Source organism: Limanda limanda, chromosome 8 (assembly GCF_963576545.1).
Source record: "Limanda limanda chromosome 8, fLimLim1.1, whole genome shotgun sequence".
Lineage (NCBI taxonomy): Eukaryota > Metazoa > Chordata > Actinopteri > Pleuronectiformes > Pleuronectidae > Limanda > Limanda limanda.
In genome coordinates this window covers 3,585,699-3,607,102 of record NC_083643.1, presented here as the reverse complement: position 1 = coordinate 3,607,102, position 21,404 = coordinate 3,585,699, and the positions used below count along the sequence as shown (strand labels likewise).

At 43.9% G+C, this 21,404-nt stretch overlaps 2 protein-coding genes across 2 annotated transcripts; both read left to right on the top strand.

The window, feature by feature from the left end:
* The first annotated feature begins 682 nt into the window (after nucleotides 1–682).
* LOC133009272 (NACHT, LRR and PYD domains-containing protein 12-like) lies at nucleotides 683–7,881 on the top strand. Its single transcript, XM_061076718.1, has 7 exons — nucleotides 683–916; nucleotides 1,369–1,602; nucleotides 1,801–3,627; nucleotides 4,284–4,457; nucleotides 4,995–5,171; nucleotides 5,531–5,704; nucleotides 7,068–7,881. Exons 1-7 carry the CDS (start codon nucleotides 789–791, stop codon nucleotides 7,084–7,086), a joined length of 2,733 nt encoding a protein of 910 aa, XP_060932701.1. The 5' UTR covers nucleotides 683–788; the 3' UTR covers nucleotides 7,087–7,881.
* A 1,220-nt stretch (nucleotides 7,882–9,101) lies between these two features.
* On the top strand, nucleotides 9,102–20,524 carry LOC133009036 (neuronal acetylcholine receptor subunit beta-4-like). The gene is made up of 8 exons (XM_061076443.1): nucleotides 9,102–9,122; nucleotides 9,242–9,254; nucleotides 9,556–9,717; nucleotides 10,570–10,650; nucleotides 10,751–10,856; nucleotides 19,422–19,472; nucleotides 19,780–19,953; nucleotides 20,332–20,524. Exons 1-8 carry the CDS (start codon nucleotides 9,102–9,104, stop codon nucleotides 20,522–20,524), a joined length of 801 nt encoding a protein of 266 aa, XP_060932426.1.
* The last annotated feature ends 880 nt before the right edge of the window (nucleotides 20,525–21,404 follow it).

Sequence of the window (21,404 nt, the reverse complement as noted above, 5' to 3'; positions counted from 1 at the left end):
ACTTTTATGCTGCCGTCCTGATTGCAAATCACTCAACAGACCTGAATGTTTAGAGATTTGAGTATTTGTGTGTTGTAGGTTGATGCTTTGAGATTTTACTTGAGAAGTGTGTGCAACAACTGAACATTGTGTGTAGTGTTTTGACAACAAGGTGATGTGTAATTTACATCAGAGTGTAAAGAAGGAAAGTCAGAGTCTAATGCAGATAAGGGAGTGTGAAGTAGTGCCAAATTGGGTCAAGCGATTGGTACATGAAGTGAATGTTGTGCAACTTGTGCCGAATTTTCGCTTTTTGTGTGTTAACAACTGAGAAAAACTGTAACATAAACACACACACACACACACACACAGTCACACACACACACACACACACACACAGTCATGTTATTTCCTGTAACTGCCAAGAGGAAGTGAAAGTGTTCAGACTCGTTCTAGCTTCAAGCAGCAGACGAAGGAGACGTGAAGTCTGAGGCTGGTGAGTGTTCAGCTACATTTATATTATTCATTCATATTATTTCACTGTCACAGACTCTGGGTCTGTTTTCTACACATGGACTTTAGAGAGAAGAAGATTCAGGATGAACTTCTGTCAGTCAATCAACAGTTTGACTCAATGCTGTGATTGGCTGAGTCCAACACATTAAACCTACAACTGTCTCAGGTTACCGTGACAACAGGGGAACAGTGTAGGAGGGTTGACTCTGTTATATTTGAAGAAACACTGAGTTTACGTACCTGGCTTCATTGTGTGTGTTTGAGCTCACAGTGTTTTTCCTCTCAGACTGAAGATGAGTGGTTTTGAGGAGGAAGAGGACAGAGCAGAGTGTCCAGGATCCAGCTGTCTGTCTCTGAAGAGGGACTGCTCCAAAGAACCTCCTCCTTTCTTCAGTAAAGAACCTGAACCCTCACACACAGAGTAAGAGTGTTTCTACTGTGACCTGCTCTGAAGAGGATCTAGTTTCCTCTAGTGTGGCCCCTGCATTAGGACACAGCTTCATTGAAGTTGGTGACTAATCTCTCAGAATCACTCAAAGAGCTCAGACCTCCACCAAGAACCAACACGCTCCTTATGAAACCACTTTGAAATCCACTAGAGACTCATTTTTGATTTGGATCTGCACCAAATTCCACACAATGGTAAACATCAGTGCTCTGAACATGTCTGTGAAAGAGGACCCCCCCTCCCCCCCCGATCCGGTTCACAGACCACAACCTTCCACCAAGTTTACTGGTAATCTGTCATTTTTTATAATCCCACTAACGAACCAACCAACACACAAACATACTGGGTGAAAACAAAAGCTCCTTGACAGAAGTAATGACAACCTGTGACTGTGACATGTGAGTGATCAGGAAATGTCTTCACAGGGAGAGGAAGAGGAGTCATGTTTCTGAGGAGGAGCAGTCATCCTGCTGTGCTTCGTGTCAGGACGTCCTGAAGGATCCAGTCTCCACCAGCTGTGGACACTGGTTCTGCAGACAGTGCATCACCTCATACTGGGACCAGTCTGGTTCTCCAGGAGACTCCTCCTGTCCCCAGTGTGGACAAAGATCCAGAACAGGAGCTGGAGCTCAGACAGCCGGTCAGAGCAGCACTGTACATGAGTCTGCTGATGTCTTCACTTCTGACAACAGCACATGTGGTTTTATTTTGTTCCTTCATACAGCATCAACATTTCACATTGTTAGAAAAGCACATATTTAAAAAGCTTTAATTTTCTGTAGTTTTTCTGTATCTGATGAAAACAATCAGCAGATTCTCAGATTCTCTGTCTCTGACATTTTTTCTTGTCTTTCCACAGATCCTGGTCTGCAGGAGGTTTTAGATGAACATAAGCTCAGTCTGAGGAGGAGATGTGAACATGTGACTGAAGGAAGTGATGAAACAGGATGTAGAACCCTCCTCAACAGGATCTACACTGAGCTCTACATCACAGAGGGACAGAGTGAAGAGGTTAATACACAACATGAGGTGAGGCAGCTTGAGACGGCTTCCAAGAAGAAGATCCTCCACGACACTCCCATCAGGTGCCACGACATCTTTAAAGCCTCCACTGACCAGCAGAGCAGCATCAGAGTCGTCCTGACCAACGGCGTCGCTGGCGTTGGAAAAACCTTCTCGGTGCAGAAGTTCACTCTGGACTGGGCAGAGGGTTTAGAATACCAGGATGTGGGTCTGCTGACTGTGCTTTCGTTCAGGGAGCTGAACCTGGTGAAGGACCAGCAGCACAGTCTCCTCACGCTGCTCCGTGTTTTCCATCCAGCGTTACAGAAGCTCACGGCAGAGATGCTCGCTGTCTGTGAACCTTTGTTCATCTTTGACGGCCTGGATGAATGCAGACCTTCTCTGGACTTCAACCACAGGGAGCTTGTGTGTGAGGTCACACAGAGGTCATCAGTCAACGTGCTGCTGACAAACCTCATCCGAGGGAATCTGCTTCCCTCGGCTCTAGTCTGGATAACCTCCAGACCTGCGGCGGCCAATCAGATCCCTCCTGCATGTGTTGACAGGGTCACAGAAGTACGAGGCTTCACTGACGCCCAGAAGGAGGAGTACTTCAGGAGGAGATTCAGTGATGAAGAGCTGTGCAGCAGAATCATCTCACACATCAAGATGTCCAGGAGCCTCCACATCATGTGTCAAATCCCAGTCTTCTGCTGGATCAGTGCTACAGTTCTGGAGCACATGTTGACCACAGACCAGAGAGGAGAGCTGCCAAAGACCCTGACTGACCTGTACTCACACTTCCTGCTGGTCCAGACAAAGAGGAAGAACAACAAGTACGGTAAGAAGAGGGCTGAAAGGGATGTTCTCCTGAAGCTTGGGAGGCTGGCTCTTAAACATCTGGAGGAAGGAAACATCATGTTCTACCAAGAAGACCTGGAGCGGTGTGGTCTTAAAGTCACAGAGGCCTCGGTGTACTCAGGAGTTTGTACTGAGATCTTCAGAAGAGAATGTGTGATCTTCCAGAAATCAATCTACTGCTTTGTTCATCTGAGCGTTCAGGAGTTTCTGGCTGCAGTCTACATGTTCCACTGTTACACCAAGAGGAACAGAGAGGAACTCAACAACTTCTTGGGAACATGTGGGAACACAGACAGTACCTTCTCCCTGGATGACCTCCTGAAGAGAACCATGGAGAAATCCCTCACTAGTGCAAATGGTCATCTGGACCTGTTTGTTCGCTTCCTTCATGGCCTCAGTCTGGAGTCCAACCAGAGAGTCTTAGGAGGCCTGCTGGGTCGAACAGGGAACAATCCAAATATCATCCAGAGAGTCTTAGGAGGCCTGTTGGGTCGGACAGAGAACAATGCAGAGATCATCCAGAGAGTCATCAACAACCTGAAGGAGATGGAGAGTGATGACATTTCTCCTGACAGAAGCATCAACATCTTCCACTGTCTGACTGAGATGAACGACCACTCAGTTCATCAGCAGATGAAACAGTTCCTGACGTCAGAGAACAGATCAAAGGAGGAACTCTCTGAGATCCACTGCTCAGCTCTGGCCTACATGCTGCAGATGTCAGAGGAGGTTCTGGATGAGTTGGACCTGGAAAAGTTCAACACATCATACCAGGGTCGATGGAGACTGATCCCAGCTGTGAGGAACTGCAGGAAGGCTCTGTGAGTCCAGACATGCTCAATAACATGTTCATCAGTGGAGATGAGTCGTTCTTCAAATACACACATACGACCATGTGGGGTCGAAGGGAGGTTATTGTATATACTGTATATATATCTATATATATATAAATAGATATATCTGAGCAAACAACTAGCACAGTGTGAGGAGACGATCACTGAATCACTGACGGTTCCTTGAAACTGAAGAAGCATTAAATATATTTATTTATTCTTCTTTCTGGTCAAAGTAGAGTTCCCACCCTGCGTTTGTCCTCCACCACCAACCAGTGCAGTGTCTGTCCCTCCAGGTTCCTGACATGTTGACTTCACAACAATATGAGGTCATTGTGACCTTTGACCTTTGACCACTGAAATGTCAAAATGTGAAGAATTCCCCTGAAGACAGACTTGAGATATCATGTTCAAGAGGCCATGAACATGTTCTGTGACCTCGACCTTTGACCTTTGACCACTTGAATCTAATGAGTTCCTCTGTTAGTCTGAATGAACGCTTGTTCCAAATCTGATAGGATTCTCTTGAGGAGTTTTTAACAATAAGGGGATTTACCAGGGTGAGGGTCAAATGATCACGTTTTGTATGAATGTTGTGTTTTCGGATTTAATTCTCACAGATTTGATATTTTCTTTAATTACAGACTCCGTGGTTGTTTCCTCTCAAAGATTCATTGGGAAGTCGTGGCCTCAGCTCTGAAGTCAGACCCTTCACATCTGAGAGAACTGGATCTGAGTAGAAACGACCTGCAGGACTCAGGAGTGAAGCTGCTGTGTTCTGGACTGGAGAGTCCAAACTGTCGACTGGAGGCTCTCAGGTCCTTAAATCCTTCTTCACTTTTAAGACTTTCTTTCTTATTGGGTCATTATTTATTTAAATTGTCTCAGTTGTGCTCTGCTCACTGTCCCTCAGTCATCTGTCCCTCACCCAGCCTGTCAGTCACGTCCACCTCATCAACTCCATTCACCTGCACTCACCTGCTCCTGATCACGAAGACAGTGTCAGTAAATAACATGTGGACTGAGGCCAAGCACTCGTCCTCCTCAGGTTTTCAAAATAAGACACATTCTTATTGAAACAAATTGGACAGTTGATGAGTATAAAAACAAACAGGAAGTGACATCAGGAGCCGTCCCTACTTTAAACAGTGTTTAATTACACAAACCTGCTCAGTGACCAACACACAGAGAAGAAGCTGATGAATGAAACAATGGTCCAACATGTCTGATCTGATATTTATCTTCAGGTCACAGACTGGACTGAGGTCAGCAGCATGTTGCGAGTCTGTGTTGACATGATGACGATCCACAACAACATGGAGGACACATTCTAATATTCATATTTCTTTATCCAGGTTGGAGTTCTGCATTCTGACAGAGATCAGCTGTTCTTCTCTGGCTTCAGCTCTGAGGTCAAACCCCTCTCATCTGAGAGAACTGGATCTGAGCTACAACAGCAGGCTGCGGGACTCAGGAGTGAAGGAGCTGTGTGGTTTTCTACAGAGTCCAACCTGTCGACTGGAGACTCTGAGGTCAGTTCACTGACTGACTTTTGTAGATCTCATATCTATGAACAGCATTTATTCACAATTTATCTATTTTAATTCTAATTTAACATAATTCCTCTTCATACATAACTTGAATCCATTCATTAATTAATCTGTGACCTTTTAAATATTCAGCTACTTGTTAAAACACTGAGTTTAGTTCTGGATTTCCTAAACTGATCTGCAGGACAGAGACCGGGTCCAAATAATCTATTTGTACTGAATCAGGACTCGTTTTTAGTCCAACATGTCTGATTTCATATTTATCTGCCATGTTATGAGTCTGTGTTATTTTCAGACATGAACTCAGTTTAATTTACAGTTAAGTTTTATTCTTTATCCAGGTTGCATCACTGCAGTCTGACAGAGATCAGCTGTTCTTCTCTGGCTTCAGCTCTGAGGTCAAACCCCTCTCATCTGAGAGAACTGGATCTGAGTCTAAACGACCTGAAGGACTCAGGAGTGAAGGAGCTGCTTGATCTAAAGCAAAGTCCAACCTGTCGACTGGAGACTCTGAGGTCAATAGATGGTTGGAGTCAGTCCACAATGCTTTCATCAGTATTTCACTAAACACAGTCAGTATCACAGATCCAGGGTCTGTGCTACCAAGCAGGATTTGTGGTCATCAGGTTAACTTCAGGTTTAGTTTTTTCAGTCCTACGAAGCTCGTCCACTTCCTAACAAGGTAAATCACCATGGTAACCTCTGATGAACGGCTAACCTGCTCCAGGTTAAGTTGGAGATCAACCCGTATAGAAGCTCCGCCCACTGACCACAGTGACTCTACACTGTTGTGTGGTGCACACTCTCCTTAACACACCAGATGACCTCAGTCAGCTTCCGGGAGACAGGTCCATGTGTGTGTCCTCAGAGACAGTGAGACAGTGTGTGTCTTCAGTCAGTGAGACAGTGTGTGTCCTCAGAGACAGTGAGACAGTGTGTGTCCTCAGAGACAGTGTGTGTCCTCAGAGTCAGTGGGACAGTGTGTGTCCTCAGAGACAGTGAGACAGTGTGTGTCCTCAGAGACAGTGTGTGTACTCAGAGACAGTGAGACAATGTGTGTCCTCAGAGACAGTGAGACAATGTGTGTCCTCAGAGTCAGTGTGTGTCCTCAGAGACAGTGAGACAATGTGTGTCCTCAGAGACAGTGAGACAATGTGTGTCCTCAGAGACAGTGTGTGTCCTCAGAGTCAGTGTGTGTCCTTAGAGTCAGTAAGACAGTGTGTGTCCTCATAGTCAGTGAGACAATATGTGTCATCAGAGTCAGTGTGTGTCCTCAGCGTCAGTGTGTGTCCTCAGAGATAGTGTGTGTCCTCAGCGTCAGCGAGACAGTGTGTGTCCTCAGAGTTAGTGAGACAATGTGTGTCCTCAGCGTCAGTGTGTGTCCTCAGAGACAGTGTGTGTCCTCAGAGTTAGTGAGACAATGTGTGTCCTCAGAAGCAGTATGTTTGTGCTCATAGTCAGTGAGACAATATGTGTCCTCAGGGTCAGTGTGCGTCCTCAGAGTCAGTGTGCGTCCTCATCACCATGGTAACCAGGAGCTCTTTATACAGAGCAGAACCTCTGCTGAGGTCCATCTGTCTCATCTGGTCCCAGTTTGTCAGAAGCAGATGTTCATCAACACACAGTGAAACATGGCTTCACCTGTAACAGCAGTAAATCCACCTCTCAGGTGTCCACTCTGCACTTTGACATGCAGAGGACACACACTGAGCTCTTAGCGTGTTCATTCCAACACGTGAACATGAAGCAGAGAGGAAGCTGCTCCACCTCTGAACAGAACTGAAGTCCCTGCTGCTCTTTCTACTGGATGTGCTGCATCACTGACTCACAGCTGATGAAGTGAGTCTCTGGGACACTGATGTCTTCTTCTCTCAACAGGTGGAAGTTGTCTTATTGAAGGTGAGTGTGAAGAGGACAGTGTGTGTGGACGGAGGCTGAGCTGTGTCCTGAGGATCCAGAGGCTGAAGCAGCAGCAACTTGTGTGTAGTCTCCAATCTACATAACCCCTAATCTGCATGTGTTTGTGAGATGAAGCGGGAGCACCTGGAGAAAACACGGGGAGAACATGCAGACTCCACACAGGAAAACCCATCTGAACCGGATTCAAACCAGCAACCTTCCTGCCCAGATTGTGTTTATTCACATGAAGAATGTGTTTATTGAAATGACACAACACAAGCAGTATATATAAGCCCTCTATAAAGACTCACATACAGTTTTTTTAAGTTTGTCTTTATTATTTCCCACCTTTGTCCCTCAGTATGTCTCCATGGGTGTAGAACCACATTGTGTGTATATGTTTGTTTATGATCTTAAAGTTCGTAGATTCACGTCACAAATTGATTTAGTTCAACACAAAGTTCAACACAATCAAATCACTTTGAGATCAAAATCAGAGTTTTGTCTTTGACACAAAAGATCAAAACTCTGGACTTAAAAATGGGACGTTTTCATTTCTGCATCAGGTGCAGAGCGGTGGTGTCTTTTCTACTTTTGACCCACAGGTGGCGCTGAAGTATAACAGCAGCACATCCCAGTCAAAGCCTTTATATTCAGTCTATGAGTCCAACACATGGATCATTTCCTCTGTGACAAACCAGATGTAACGAGAAGAAAAACATCTCAGAGAGAAAAGTTCTGTTTCTACTTGTCTCTGCTTTAATGCTCAATAAACATCCTTCCACCGACTTCACTGGAATCATGACTCAGCGTTTATTTCCTCTTCAAACAAACAGGTGGAAACATCTTGTCCTTGGTGCAGGTAAAAGAACAAAATCACCAGTTTGACATAATGAAAAAAGCAGAAGAAAAGTGAATGAGACATTTACAGTATGAAGAAGAGTCGATGAAGAGCAGAGCATCTTTAAGTCTCTGAGGAAACTGTTTCATAAACATTTTACCATATTTAATAAAAAACTGACCCGAGGACGTTTTATACAAACCCTAACCCACTTATAAGGAAAAGTTTGTGCTCATAATGAAATTCTACATCTGATCAATATGTCTCAATATAAACAGCCTGACAGCAGATCAATACATTTATTTTGGATTATTTATCAGTTGATTTAATTAATTCACCATCACATCCAGTTGATGCACATTCCTCAACCTCTGCTTGGGTTTCAGGTTCGAGAGGATTTGTGGGAAAAGTCGCTGAAGTTCAGATGAAGATGATAAATATGTTTAGTAGAAGCAGTTTGAGATGAGATTGGTGAAAGATCTTCGGTCCAGAAGGAGAAGATCTCCAGACAGAACCACTTCTCCTCCCGGGGTTTATTCTCATTATATGAAGTTTCTCTTCAACGTGGAACAAATCTAAATCCTCCTGTAGTTCTCGCTCTCTGACTCAACGTGAGAGGATTTGTCTTCACTTGTGCTGCGTGACTTTAAATGGAATATTAAAGTAAAATGTCCCTTTCATTGAATATATTGAAAATATATAAAACAGAACTCCATGTGTATATCTGTTCATTGTTTCTACCTGAAGTTCTTTGCTCTGTTTTCTGCTCACGGATCATTTAACTCTTATCTTCAGTCCGGTTCTGGCTGGTTTGGGAACAGATTGGATTTTATCTGGTGCAGTTAATGGAGCTCACTGATTGGATCTCCCTGAGGTCGACCACACGGCGTTCTGCTTTACTGTTTTACAGAAGAAACATCTTTAAAATACTTCACTGTGGAAACTGTGGAACTTAAAATGAAAAGTGAGAGAGAAAGAAAGAAAAACGATATGTTCTCCGGACTGGTTGAGAAGAGAGAACAACTTTAAATACAATGGAAATAACAATTAACATGGAGAAGATCTCAGCGTCTGTCAATCATAAAGTGGAACCTTGAATTATCACCTCCAGCCAAGAGCTTCTGTTTTCATCTGTTTGTGATGTGAACAGTTTGCAGAACATTTCCAGGTTCATGGATCTGATCTCAACAAAAGTATGATGATTATTATGTTATATCTTCTGCTTATAGTAAAGAATCATTTTGAGATTTGTGGCAAACATGAATATATGATATATATCATCATCTCTTTTTCTTTCTGACTCTTCCTGTAGCAGGATTACAGAGGTGAGAGGTCAAAGGTCACAGACAGGAGAGGATTAATGACGTAATAGATTGTGGTTATTCTCCTGTCGTCGTCTGGGGATTTAATCCGTCTCTGGCTGATACGTTATAGAAACAGATGATCGTCCTGCTGATGGAACCTGAGCAGCTTCATTAGCCTCAGTTCTTCTGCAGCAGGAACATCTGAGAGACGTGTTTCACATCTTTCTGACTCATTTCAGGTGTGATGGCTTCGTTCCTGTTTAACCAACAGTTTGAAAACCTGATGAGCTGAGAAACTGTGACTGTGGAGTTTTTCTTCCAGAGGTTCCCGGCCGCAGGTACGAGCGTTTCTACGACCACCCTGGTGCTGAGGAGGAGGACACTCTACTACGGACTCAACTTCTCATCCCCTGCGTCCTCATCTCCACCCTCGCTCTCCTCGTCTTCCTGCTGCCGGCCGACTCCGGAGAGAAGATCTCTCTGGGTGAGGAGGACGCAGCTCTGTGTGTCGAGCTTTAAACCTGACACTCGTTTAGAGACCTGAGTTCCAGCTTCTTCCCGTGTTGAGATCAACTGCTCGGGACCCTGACACCTTCTCCAAACGCCTTTACCGCCATCAAGGTTATGATTTCAGAAATATTCTGGATGAACATGTGAAAAACATCGGCTTGATTTTGAAGTTTTCTAAGAAGAGAGGCGGTTTATCTGAGAACTGGAATCACACCCGTACCTCGTTTATACCAAAATCACAACCCACGGTTAAAATAGTGACTTTTAAAACCTCCATTTTGCCGACAGTCATTTTACTTAAGGATCAGTTCTGGCACCGGAGTATCGATTTTCTTACAGGTATCAGAAAACGAGCTTAACAATTTGATATATGATATATTTAGGATTAGTTTGAACAGTTATCCTGTTACAAACCATCTGAGCTGCACAGAGAAGATTCCATGTGATAAACCTGATGTGTCCCTCTGCTCCCGACTTGTTTGAATTTGTCTCATTCTACACCATTAACAGAAGCCGTTAATTAACCTGTTCACGCTCAGAGGAAATCACAGCACTGAACCGGATCCTGGAGCCAAACTGAAATCACCACATCAACAATGAGACGTGTTTAAAACCCTGATCCTCAGTTTATGTTTCTTTGTGTGTGCGTCTCAGTTCCTGAGCTTTTTCTTGGTTCTGCTGTTTTTATTGATCTGGTTCCTTTCTGTGTAAATAACCTTTGACCTCTGACCTCCTCAGACCCTCACACAAGGTCGTAATGTTGGTCACACAAAGGTCACGCAGGTGGATCCCAGCTCCAGTGGCTGGCTTCACTGTGCAGGTGAAGGTGTCACCGTGTTGCTCTCTCTGACGCTCTTCATGCTGCTCGTGGCTGAGATCATGACGTCAGACTCGGTTCCTCTGATCGGTGAGAACCTCCGTCAGTGTCTCATCTGTCTTCTCATCCTTCATCCGTCCGTCACCTTGAAGTTGAAGCTTCTCACTGATCTTCTCTCCCGGTGTCTCAGCTCAGTACTTTGCCACCACCATGGTGATCGTGGGTCTGTCTGTCATCGCCACGGTTCTGGTTTTGCAGTATCATCACCACGACCCTGATGGAGGACACATGCCACAGTGGGTCAGTCACTCCTCCTCCTCTTCATCCTCCCTCCTCGTCTTCCTCCTCCGAGTATGGTCTGATGTCACTGTGGAGTCTCAACTCTCCTCTCTCTCTCTCTCGTTCTCTCTCTCTCTCTCTCTCTCTCTCTCTCTCTCTCGACCTCTCTATCTCCATCTCCCTCTCGAAATATAACAACCTTCAAATCACAAGAGGAAACATGGGTTAGGGTTAGTTTCATGTGAATACAACACACACACAAACACACAGTCACACACACACAAACAGTTACACACACACACAGTCACACACAGAGTCATGTGATTTCCAGTAACTGCCGAGAGGAAGTGAAAGTGTTCAGACTCGTTCTAACTTCAAGGAGCAGACGGAGGAGACGTGAAGTCTGAGGCTGGTGAGTGTTCAGCAACATTTATATTATTCATTCATATTATTTCACTGTCACAAACTCTGGGTCAGTTTTCTACTCGTGGACTTTAGAGAGAAGAAGATTCAGGATGAACTTCTGTCAGTCAATCAAAAGTTTGACTCAACGCTGTGATTGGCTGATTCCAACACATTAAACCTACAACTCTCTCAGGTTACCGTGACAACAGGGACACAGTGTAGGAGGGTTGACTCTGTTATATTAGAAGAAACACTGAGTTTACGTACCTGGCTTCATTGTTTGTGTTTGAGCTCACAGTGTTTTTCTACTCAGACAAAAAATGAGTGGTTATGAGGAGGAAGAGGACAGAGCAGAGTCTCCAGGGTTCAGCTGTGTGTCTCTGAAGAGTGACTGGTCCATGGGAGATCGTCCACTCTTCAGTAATGAACCTGGACCTTCACACACAAAGTAAGAGACCTGCTACAAACATGTGAAGATCCAAACTGAATCCTCAGAGAATGAACCAGTGAATGATGTGTTCTGAATAAAAACATGTTTGTGTTTGCAGAGGTCAGGACCACAGACTGAGAGCAGAGTCTCCAGGGTCCAGCTGTCTGTCTCTGAAGAGTGACATGTCCATGGATCATCCTTTCAACTTCAGTAAAGAACCTGGACCCTCACACACAGAGTAAGAGACTGTTTCTACTGTGACCTGATCTGAAGAGGATCTAGTTTCCTCTAGTGTGGCCCCTGCATTAGGACACAGCTTCATTGAAGTTGGTGACTAATCTCTCAGAATCACTCAAAGAGCTCAGACCTCCACCAAGAACCAACACGCTCCTTATGAAACCAATTTGAAACCCACTAGAGACTCGTTCTTATTTGGATCTGCACCAAATTCCACACACTGGTAAACATCAGTCCTCTGAACATGTCTGTGAAAGAGGATTCCCTCCCCCGATCTGGTTCACAGACCACAACTTTCCACCAAGTTTACTGGTAATCTGTTGTATTTTATAGTCCAACTAACGAACCAACCAACACACAAACATACTGGGTGAAAACAAAACCTCCTTGACAGGAGTAATAGCAACCTGTGATATGTGAGTGATCAGGACATGTCTTCACAGGGAGAGGAAGAGGAGTCATGTTTCTGAGGAGCAGCACTTGTCCTGCTGTGCTTCGTGTCAGGACATCCTGAAGGATCCAGTCTCCACCAGTTGTGGACACTGGTTCTGCAGACAGTGCATCACCTCATACTGGGACCAGTGTGGTTCTTCAGGAGACTCCTCCTGTCCCCAGTGTGGACAAAGATCCAGAACAGGAGCTGGAGCTCAGACAGCCGGTCAGAGCAGCACTGTACATGTGTCTTCTGATGTCTTCACTTCTGACAACAGCACATGTGGTTTTATTTTGTTCCTTCATACAGCATCAACATTTAACATTGTTAGAAAAGCACAAAGTTATAAATCTTTTATTTTCTGTAGTATTTCTGTATCTAATGAAAACAATCAGCAGATTCTCAGATTCTCTGTCTCTGACATTGTTTCTTGTCTCTCAGCAGATCGTGGTCTGCAGGAGGTTTTAGATGAACATCAGCTCAGTCTGAGGAGGAGATGTGAACATGTGACGGAAGGAAGTGATGCAACAGGAAGTAGAACCCTCCTCAACAGAATCTACACTGAGCTCTACATCACAGAGGGACAGAGTGAAGATGTTAATACTCAACATGAGGTGAGGCAGCTTGAGACGGCTTCCAAGAAGAAGATCCTCCATGACACTCCCATCAGGTGCCACGACATCTTTAAAGCCTCCACTGACCAGCAGAGCAGCATCAGAGTCGTCCTGACCAACGGCGTCGCTGGCGTTGGAAAAACCTTCATGGTGCAGAAGTTCACTCTGGACTGGGCAGAGGGTTTAGAAAACCAGGATGTGGGTCTGCTGACTGTGCTTTCGTTCAGGGAGCTGAACCTGGTGAAGGACCAGCAGCACAGTCTCCTCACGCTGCTCCGTGTTTTCCATCCAGCGTTACAGAAGCTCACGGCAGAGACGCTCGCTGTCTGTAAACCTTTGTTCATCTTTGACGGCCTGGATGAAAGCAGACCTTCTCTGGACTTCAACCACAGGAAGCTTGTGTCTGAGGTCACACAGAGGTCATCAGTCAACGTGCTGCTGACAAACCTCATCCGGGGGAATCTGCTTCCCTCGGCTCTCGTCTGGATAACCTCCAGACCTGCGGCGGCCAATCAGATCCCTCCTGCATGTGTTGACCGGGTCACAGAAGTACGAGGCTTCACTGAGGCCCAGAAGGAGGAGTACTTCAGGAGGAGATTCAGTGATGAAGAGCTGTGCAGCAGAATCATCTCACACATCAAGACGTCCAGGAGCCTCCACATCATGTGTCAAATCCCAGTCTTCTGCTGGATCAGTGCTACAGTTCTGGAGCACATGTTGACCACAGACCAGAGAGGAGAGCTGCCCAAGACCCTGACTGACCTGTACTCACACTTCCTGCTGGTTCAGACAAAGAGGAAGAACAACAAGTACGGTGATGGACATGAGACGAGTCCACAACAGCTGACGGAGGCTGACAGGAAAGTTCTCCTGGAGCTGGGGAGGCTGGCACTTAAACATCTGAAGGAAGGAAACATCATGTTCTACCAAGAAGACCTGGAGCGGTGTGGTCTTAATGTCACAGAGGCCTCGGTGTACTCAGGAGTTTGTACTGAGATCTTCAGAAGAGAGTGTGAGATCTTCCAGAAATCAGTCTACTGCTTTGTTCATCTGAGCGTCCAGGAGTTTCTGGCTGCAGTCTACATGTTCCACTGTTACACAGAGAGGAACACAGAAGAACTCAACAACTTCTTGGGAACATGTGGGAACACAGACAGTACGTTCTCCCTGAATGACCTTCTGAAGAGAACCATGGAGAAATCCCTTACCAGTACAAATGGTCATCTGGACCTGTTTGTTCGCTTCCTTCACGGCCTCAGTCTGGAGTCCAACCAGAGAGTCTTAGGAGGCCTGCTGGGTCAGACAGAGAACAATCCAGAGCTCATCCAGAGAGTCATCAGCATCCTGAAGGAGATGCAGAGTGATGACATTTCTCCTGACAGAAGCATCAACATATTCCACTGTCTGACTGAGATGAACGACCACTCAGTTCATCAGCAGATGAAACAGTTCCTGACGTCAGAGAACAAATCAAAGGAGGAACTCTCTGAGATCCACTGCTCAGCTCTGGCCTACATGCTGCAGATGTCAGAGGAGGTTCTGGATGAGTTGGACCTGGACAAGTTCAACACATCAACCCAGGGTCGACGAAGACTGATCCCAGCTGTGAGGAACTGCAGGAAGGCTCGGTGAGTCCAGACATGATCAATAACATGTTCAATCAGTGGAGATGAGTCGTTCTTCAAATACACTCAGTGTGTGTGTGTGTGTGATAAAGTTATTATTATTATGTACATATACATTCTTATTGTTCTCATGTACATATGAGGACAACTAGATCAGATGTGGAGAGTGAAATCCAATGTGATCACTGTGCTGGAGTTTGAGAGTTCAGACATACAACCATGTGGGGTCCAAGTGAGGTTATTGTATATACTGTATATATATGTATATATATCAATATATATATATGTATATATATATGTATATATACATATATATATATATGTATATGAGCAAACAGCTAGCACAGAGTGAGGAGACGATCACTGATGAGAATCACTGACGGATCCTTGAAACTGAAGAAGCAGGAAATATAGTTTATTCTTCTTTCTTATCAAACTAGAGTTCCCACCCTGCGTTTGTCCTCCACCACCAACCAGTGCAGTGTCCGTCCCTCCAGGTTCCTGACATGTGGACTTCACAATAATATGAGGTCACTGTGACCTTTGACCTTTGACTACTGAAATCTATCAGTTTGTTTGAGTCAAAATGTGAAGAAATCCCCTAAAGCAGGGGTCTTCAACGTTTTTCAGGCCAAGTACCCCCAAACTGGTGGAGAGATGGAGCAGGGACCCCCTACTATATATATATTGTATAAAATTGTGTTTTATATTAAACTGGGCATAGTGCCATGTATACACTGTTATTGTGAATTCAATACTAAGCTATTCAAATATTACACAGGTTCATATATTCATCTTTTTAATTTAAACATGTGAAAGGTACAGGGTGGCCATGCCACTGCCATTTATAAACATACATCTTGCATACAACACTGACCTATTAAAGTAATTCACAGATTCATGTTTTTATTTTAAACATACATGTAGAAGAGACAGTGAATCCTCAAGCCATCTGTGGATACCACACACACTCCCACATTAGTGAGATGTCGGACCCTGATGGTTAGAACACTATCTAACCTTGGACGGATGGAGGTTGTCAGGCAGAGGGTAGAATCAGCCTCACAATATGTTGGATGCATGTTAGTGTGTATTTAAAGATATTTAAATTTGTGGGGAAAAAATTGGTTCGAAAATTAAAAAAAATATATTAAAAATTGAAAAAATTGTCTTATTATTATAATAATAAGACAATTTTCTTATTATTATTATAATAATAAGACAATTTTTTCAATTTTTTAATATATTTTTTTTAATTTGAAAGATTTCGCGACCCCCCTGCAGTACCTCTGCGGAACCCTGTTGAAGACCTCTGCCCTAAAGACAGACTTGAGATATCATGTTCAAGAGGCCATGAACATGTTCTGTGACCTTGACCTTTGACCTCTGACCACCTGAATCTAATGAGTTCCTCTGTTAGTCTGAATCAACGCTTGGACCAAATCTGAAAGGATTCTCTTGAGGTGTTTTTAACAAAGAGGGGATTAACCAGGGTGAGGGTCACATGATCACGTTTTGTATGAATGTTGTGTTTTCTGATTTCATTCTCACAGATTTGATATTTTCTTTAATTACAGACTCCGTGGTTGTTTCCTCTCAGAGACTCACTATGAAGTCGTGGCCTCAGCTCTGAAGTCAGACCCCTCACATCTGAGAGAACTGGATCTGAGCTTCAACGAGCTGCAGGATTCAGAAGTGAAAATGCTGTGTTCTGGACTGGAGAGTCCAAACTGTCGACTGGAGACTCTGAGGTCCTTAAATCCTTCTTCACTTTTCAGACTTTCTTTCTTAGTGGGTCATTATTTATTTGAATTGTCTCAGCTCTGCTCTGCTCACTGTCCCTCAGTCATCTGTCCCTCACCCAGCCTGTCAGTCACGTCCACCTCATCAACTCCATTCACCTGCACTCACCTGCTCCTGATCACTGAGAAAGTGTCAGTAAATAACATGTGGACTGAGACCGAGCACTCGTCCTCCTCAGGTTTTCAAAATAAGACACATTCTTATTGAAACACTTTGGACAGTTGATAAGTAAAGACACAAACAGGAAGTGACATCAGGAGCCGTCCCTACTTTAAACAGTGTTTAATTACACAAACCTGCTCAGTGACCAACACACAGAGAAGAAGCTGATGAATGAAAACAATGGTCCAACATGTCTGATCTGATATTTATCTTCAGGTCACAGACTGGACTGAGGTCAGCAGCATGTTGAGAGTCTGTGTTGACATGATGACGATCCACAACAACAGGAGGACACATTCTAATATTCATATTCCTTTATCCAGGATGAGTGTCTGCAGACTGACAGAGATCATCTGTTCTTCTCTGGCTTCAACTCTGAGGTCAAACCCCTCTCATCTGAGAGAACTGGATCTGAGTAGCAACAACCTGCAGGACTCAGGAGTGAAGGAGTTGTGTGGTTTTCTACAGAGTCCAACCTGTCGCCTGGAGACTCTGAGGTCAGAGGTCATGTTATAATGTTAAAGGTTCAGTGTGTAGAATGTAGTGATATCTAGTGGTAAAGTGTCATGTTGCCACTGGACACACCTTAGCGCCCCCCCCCCCCCCTCAAAACATGAAGGAGAACCTGTGGTAGCTTCAGTTGTCATAGAAACCCAAAAGGTTTAGTTTGTCGAGTCTGGGCTACTGTAAAAAAACATGTCTGCCTCAATAGAGAGGACCTGCTCCTGATGTAAAGATAAAGTATATAAATATAAAGTATTTAAATATAAAGTATTTAAATATAAAGTATTTAATTCTAAAATACTTACATATAAAGCATGTAAATATAAAGTATATAAATTAGGGCTGTCAATAGATTAAAAAAAATTAACTAATTAATCTCACATTTTGAAATTCATTAATCGCGATTAAAAGTTTGTTTTTCTTCTAAAGACTAAATCTTATAAATTAACGAGTAATCACTTCAGACAGCCTGTATTTTACACAATGTTGTGTTTTCAAAGAGGCTCAGGCCTATAACACCTACCTATAAAGTGGCAGCCAGGTCGTTAAATATCATGTATGATAAATTGTGTACAAATTTTTTTTTTAAAACCAGCTGAAAATATTCCCAATGTCCTTGGAAACAATAACACTGCTTCTTTCTTCATTGAAACATCCAGATTAGTAAAAGGTAAAAAAAGAGGTGTATTTGAGACACCATTGGTACTGTCATCTTTAACATTGAACAACACACACAACAGCATAACAAGTGGCCTTGGTAAACTGAACTGACATTCAAATCTGTCATGTTAAAGTGCAAAAACTTAAAGTGCAAACAAACATGAAAATAAAAACAGGAAGATCTCTGCTACTTCAAAGGTCCCATCGTATGTCCATTTTACCACAGTTGATATGGTTGTATCCTTGGGGTCTTAATGAAATGTCTGAGACATATTTTGGTCAAAATACCACAAGGATCATTTAAAACCCTTTTTACCCTGTCTAAAACAGCCCTCCTCAGATTGACCTGTTTTGAGTGCTGGAGACAAAGATACAATATTGCAACCATATCGTTTTGAACCAGAGTCAGGTGGACCGAAGCCTGGCTGCTAGAGTCCAAGCGCAGGCCCGCAGTGAGAGCAGGAGCAGTTAGCTCCAGCTCTCACTGCCCAAAGCCCATAGCTCTGGTTAGCAGCCCTGTTAGCTCCGCGCTAGCGCCGCGGTTAGCTCCGGTTAGCTCCGCGCTAGCGCCGCGGTAATCTTCCACACTGGAGCTTTAAGGTCAAAGGTCAGAACATGTGTTCCTAACAGTGAACACTGATACTGAGCTGAGAGATGTTTGTAGAATGAGCGCTGAGGACCGAGTCAGGCTCAATGTGACTGAAGTTTCACTGACAGAGAAACAATCCAATGCTGGACAATGTGTCCATGTAATGTTTCTGTGGAAGCTAACCAGGACTTGTCCCGGTGGTCCTGTGGACTCACCACATGACAGTGTGCCGCGTTGGTGTTCTGCGACTGGGCTCAGGGTCCAGAGTCCAAGTGGATTATATTTGATGACTTTTATTTTTAGGACCAAGTTCGTCAGCCCTGTTTCTTCCACTTTGGGGTCATTTCCAACATTAAACCCCTTCCTCTGGTTTCAGGACTTACACAGGGTCGTCCATGCCTTTATCTTCTCACCACTAGATCTCTGTCCCGCCCTGTACACACGTGTTCCTCAGGCTCCCTGCACCACTTTCAACTGGTCAAACTGCTGCTCAGATCATCGCCACTTCAAGAAAACATGATCATAGAACTGCTCGTCCTTTCACACATCAACTGTGGAACATGTTCTGACAAGTGGGTCGGACATTCTCTGGAGCTGAAGCAGCAGCAGGAGATTGTCTGGGTCCGACTCGTTCACAGCAACAGGAACATGTGGGAACATTCAGACAAGGGGCGGAGCCAAAACACATATCTCCATGACAACCATGGTTAAGTTATGTTAAGTTACAGGTTCACTGTGAAGGAGTTAGTGACGTCTCCAGGTGTCATGCATTGGAACATAGTCCACTTGTTCACGTGTACGAGTCCTGAACATGTCCAGCAGGATATTTAGAGACATCTAGTGGTGAAGTTACATATTACAAACAACTGAACACCGAGGACACAAGGACTTTCAAGCTGTTTTCAGTCATGAACTCAGTAAAATAGTGTCTGGACATTTTCTGGAGTTTGACTTTCACATATGAAGAAGGGGTGGAGCAGCAGGGGGCAGAGCCTGAGAGCAGCAGTAGGCGGAGCCTCTAGAGCAGCAGGAGGCCGGACATGACGTATAAACTCTGCTGTGGAAAGATCAGTGTTGTTGTTTACAACTCATCCACACCGGCGTCGGCCCTCATCACCAGAAGATCTGGAATCTCCTCGTGTTTCCAAGTTGACGTCTTCGTCTTCTACGTGTACGGCTCCTATTCTTCATACTGAGATGTTTGTGTTCCTACAGTTTCACGTCCGTCTCACGTGTTGGTGTCCTCAACACGTCCACTCGCTGTCTGTGAATCCTCTGGACATTTACCTGCTCTATTCTCACATGGACTCACTCAGAAACTTTATCAGGAGGCTGCAGGAAAAGTTCCTAGAAAATGTCTAGAACAACTTGACTCAGGCTTTAGGTCTGAAAACAGAGACAGTGAAGTTTAGTCAAAGTCCTTTATTTTCACACAAGAACTCAATTTAATTTACAGTTAAGTTTTATTCTTTATCCAGGTTGTATCACTGCAGTCTGTCAGAGATCAGCTGTTCTTCTCTGGCTTCAGCTCTGAGCTCAAACCCCTCTCATCTGAGAGAACTGGATCTGAGCTGGAACAAGCTGTACGTCTCAGGAATGAAGGAGCTTTGTGGTTTTCTACAGAGTCCAACCTGTCGACTGAAGACTCTGAGGTCAGTTCACTGACTGACTTTTGTAGATCTCATATCTATAAACAGCATTTATTCCAATTGATCTCATTTAATTCTAATTTAACATAATTCCTCTTCATACATAACTTGAATCCATTCATTAATTAATCTCTGACATTTTAAATATTCATCTACTTGTTAAAACACTGAGTTTAGTTCTGGAATTCCTAAACTGATCTGCAGGACAGAGACCGGGTCCAAATAATCTATTATTACTGAATCAGGACTCGTTTTTAGTCCAACATGTCTGATTTCATATTTATCTTCCATGTTATGAGTCTGTGCTGACATGAATATGTGTCTGTTATTTTCACACATGAACTCAGTTTAATTTACACCTAAGTTTTATTCTTTATCCAGGTTGTGGAACTGCAGTCTGTCAGAGATCAGCTGTTCTTCTCTGGCTTCAGCTCTGAGGTCAAACCCCTCTCATCTGAGAGAACTGGATCTGAGTGACAACAAGCTGCAGGACTCAGGAGTGAAGGAGCTGTGTGGTTTTCTACAGAGTCCAACCTGTCGACTGGAGACACTGAGGTCAGAGGTCATGTTATAATGTCAAAGGTTCAGTGTGTAGAATGTAGTGACATCTAGTGGTGAAGTGTCATGTTGCAGCTGGACACAACTCAGCCCCCCCCCCACTTCCAAACATGAAGGAGAACCTGTGGTAGCTTCAGTTGTCATAGAAACTCAAAAGGTTTAGTTTGTCCAGTCTGGGCGACTGTAAAAAACATGGCTGCCTCAATAGAGAGGACTCGCTCCTGATGTAAACATAAAGTATGTAAATATAAAGTATTTAAATATAAAATATTTAATTCTAAAATACTTACATATAAAGCATGTAAATATAAAGTATATAAATCTCAATGTCTCATTCTAAAGTAAAGAAAACAACAACTGGTACAATTCAGATGAAACTAGTGAAAACATCTCTGGGATTCTGTTCTCTTCAGTTTTTTTAACAATGGATCCTTTCACCTGAATCTTCCACACTGGAGCTTTAAGGTCAAAGTTCAGAACATGTGTTCCTAACAGTGGACACTGATCCTGACCTGAGAGATGTTTGTAGAATGAGCCGAGTCAGGCTCAATGTGACTGAAGTTTTAATGACAGAGAAACAATCCAATGCTGGACAATGTGTCCATGTAATGTTTCTGTGGAAGCTAACCAGGACTTGTCCCGGTGGTCAGATCATCGCCACTTCACTTCTTCGGACTGACCACATGAAAGCGTGGACATGTGGGAGCATTCAGTCGAGGGGCGAAGCCAAAACACATATCTCCATGATAACCATGGTTACGTTAAGTTATGTTAAGTTACAGGTTCACTGTGAATGAGTTAGCGACGTTTCCAGGTGTCGTACATGTGAACATAGTCCACTGGTCCATGTGTACGACTCCTGAACATGTCCAGCAAAATATTTAGAGACATCTAGT

What these genes read in the sequence shown, in the direction of transcription:
- LOC133009036 (XM_061076443.1), top strand. Translation starts at nt 9,102, where the DNA reads ATGGATCTGATCTCAACAAAA. An exon ending in CGGAGAGAAGATCTCTCTGG is followed by an intron (nt 9,718 to 10,569) that starts GTGAGGAGGACG and finishes GTGCAGGTGAAG; the next exon opens with GTGTCACCGTGTTGCTCTCT. An exon ending in GACGTCTTCGTCTTCTACGT is followed by an intron (nt 19,473 to 19,779) that starts GTACGGCTCCTA and finishes TTCTTTATCCAG; the next exon opens with GTTGTATCACTGCAGTCTGT.
- LOC133009272 (XM_061076718.1), top strand. Translation starts at nt 789, where the DNA reads ATGAGTGGTTTTGAGGAGGAAGAGGACAGAGCAGAGTGTCCAGGATCC. An exon ending in GGTCAGAGCAGCACTGTACA is followed by an intron (nt 1,603 to 1,800) that starts TGAGTCTGCTGA and finishes TTGTCTTTCCAC; the next exon opens with AGATCCTGGTCTGCAGGAGG. An exon ending in TGTCGACTGGAGGCTCTCAG is followed by an intron (nt 4,458 to 4,994) that starts GTCCTTAAATCC and finishes TTCTTTATCCAG; the next exon opens with GTTGGAGTTCTGCATTCTGA.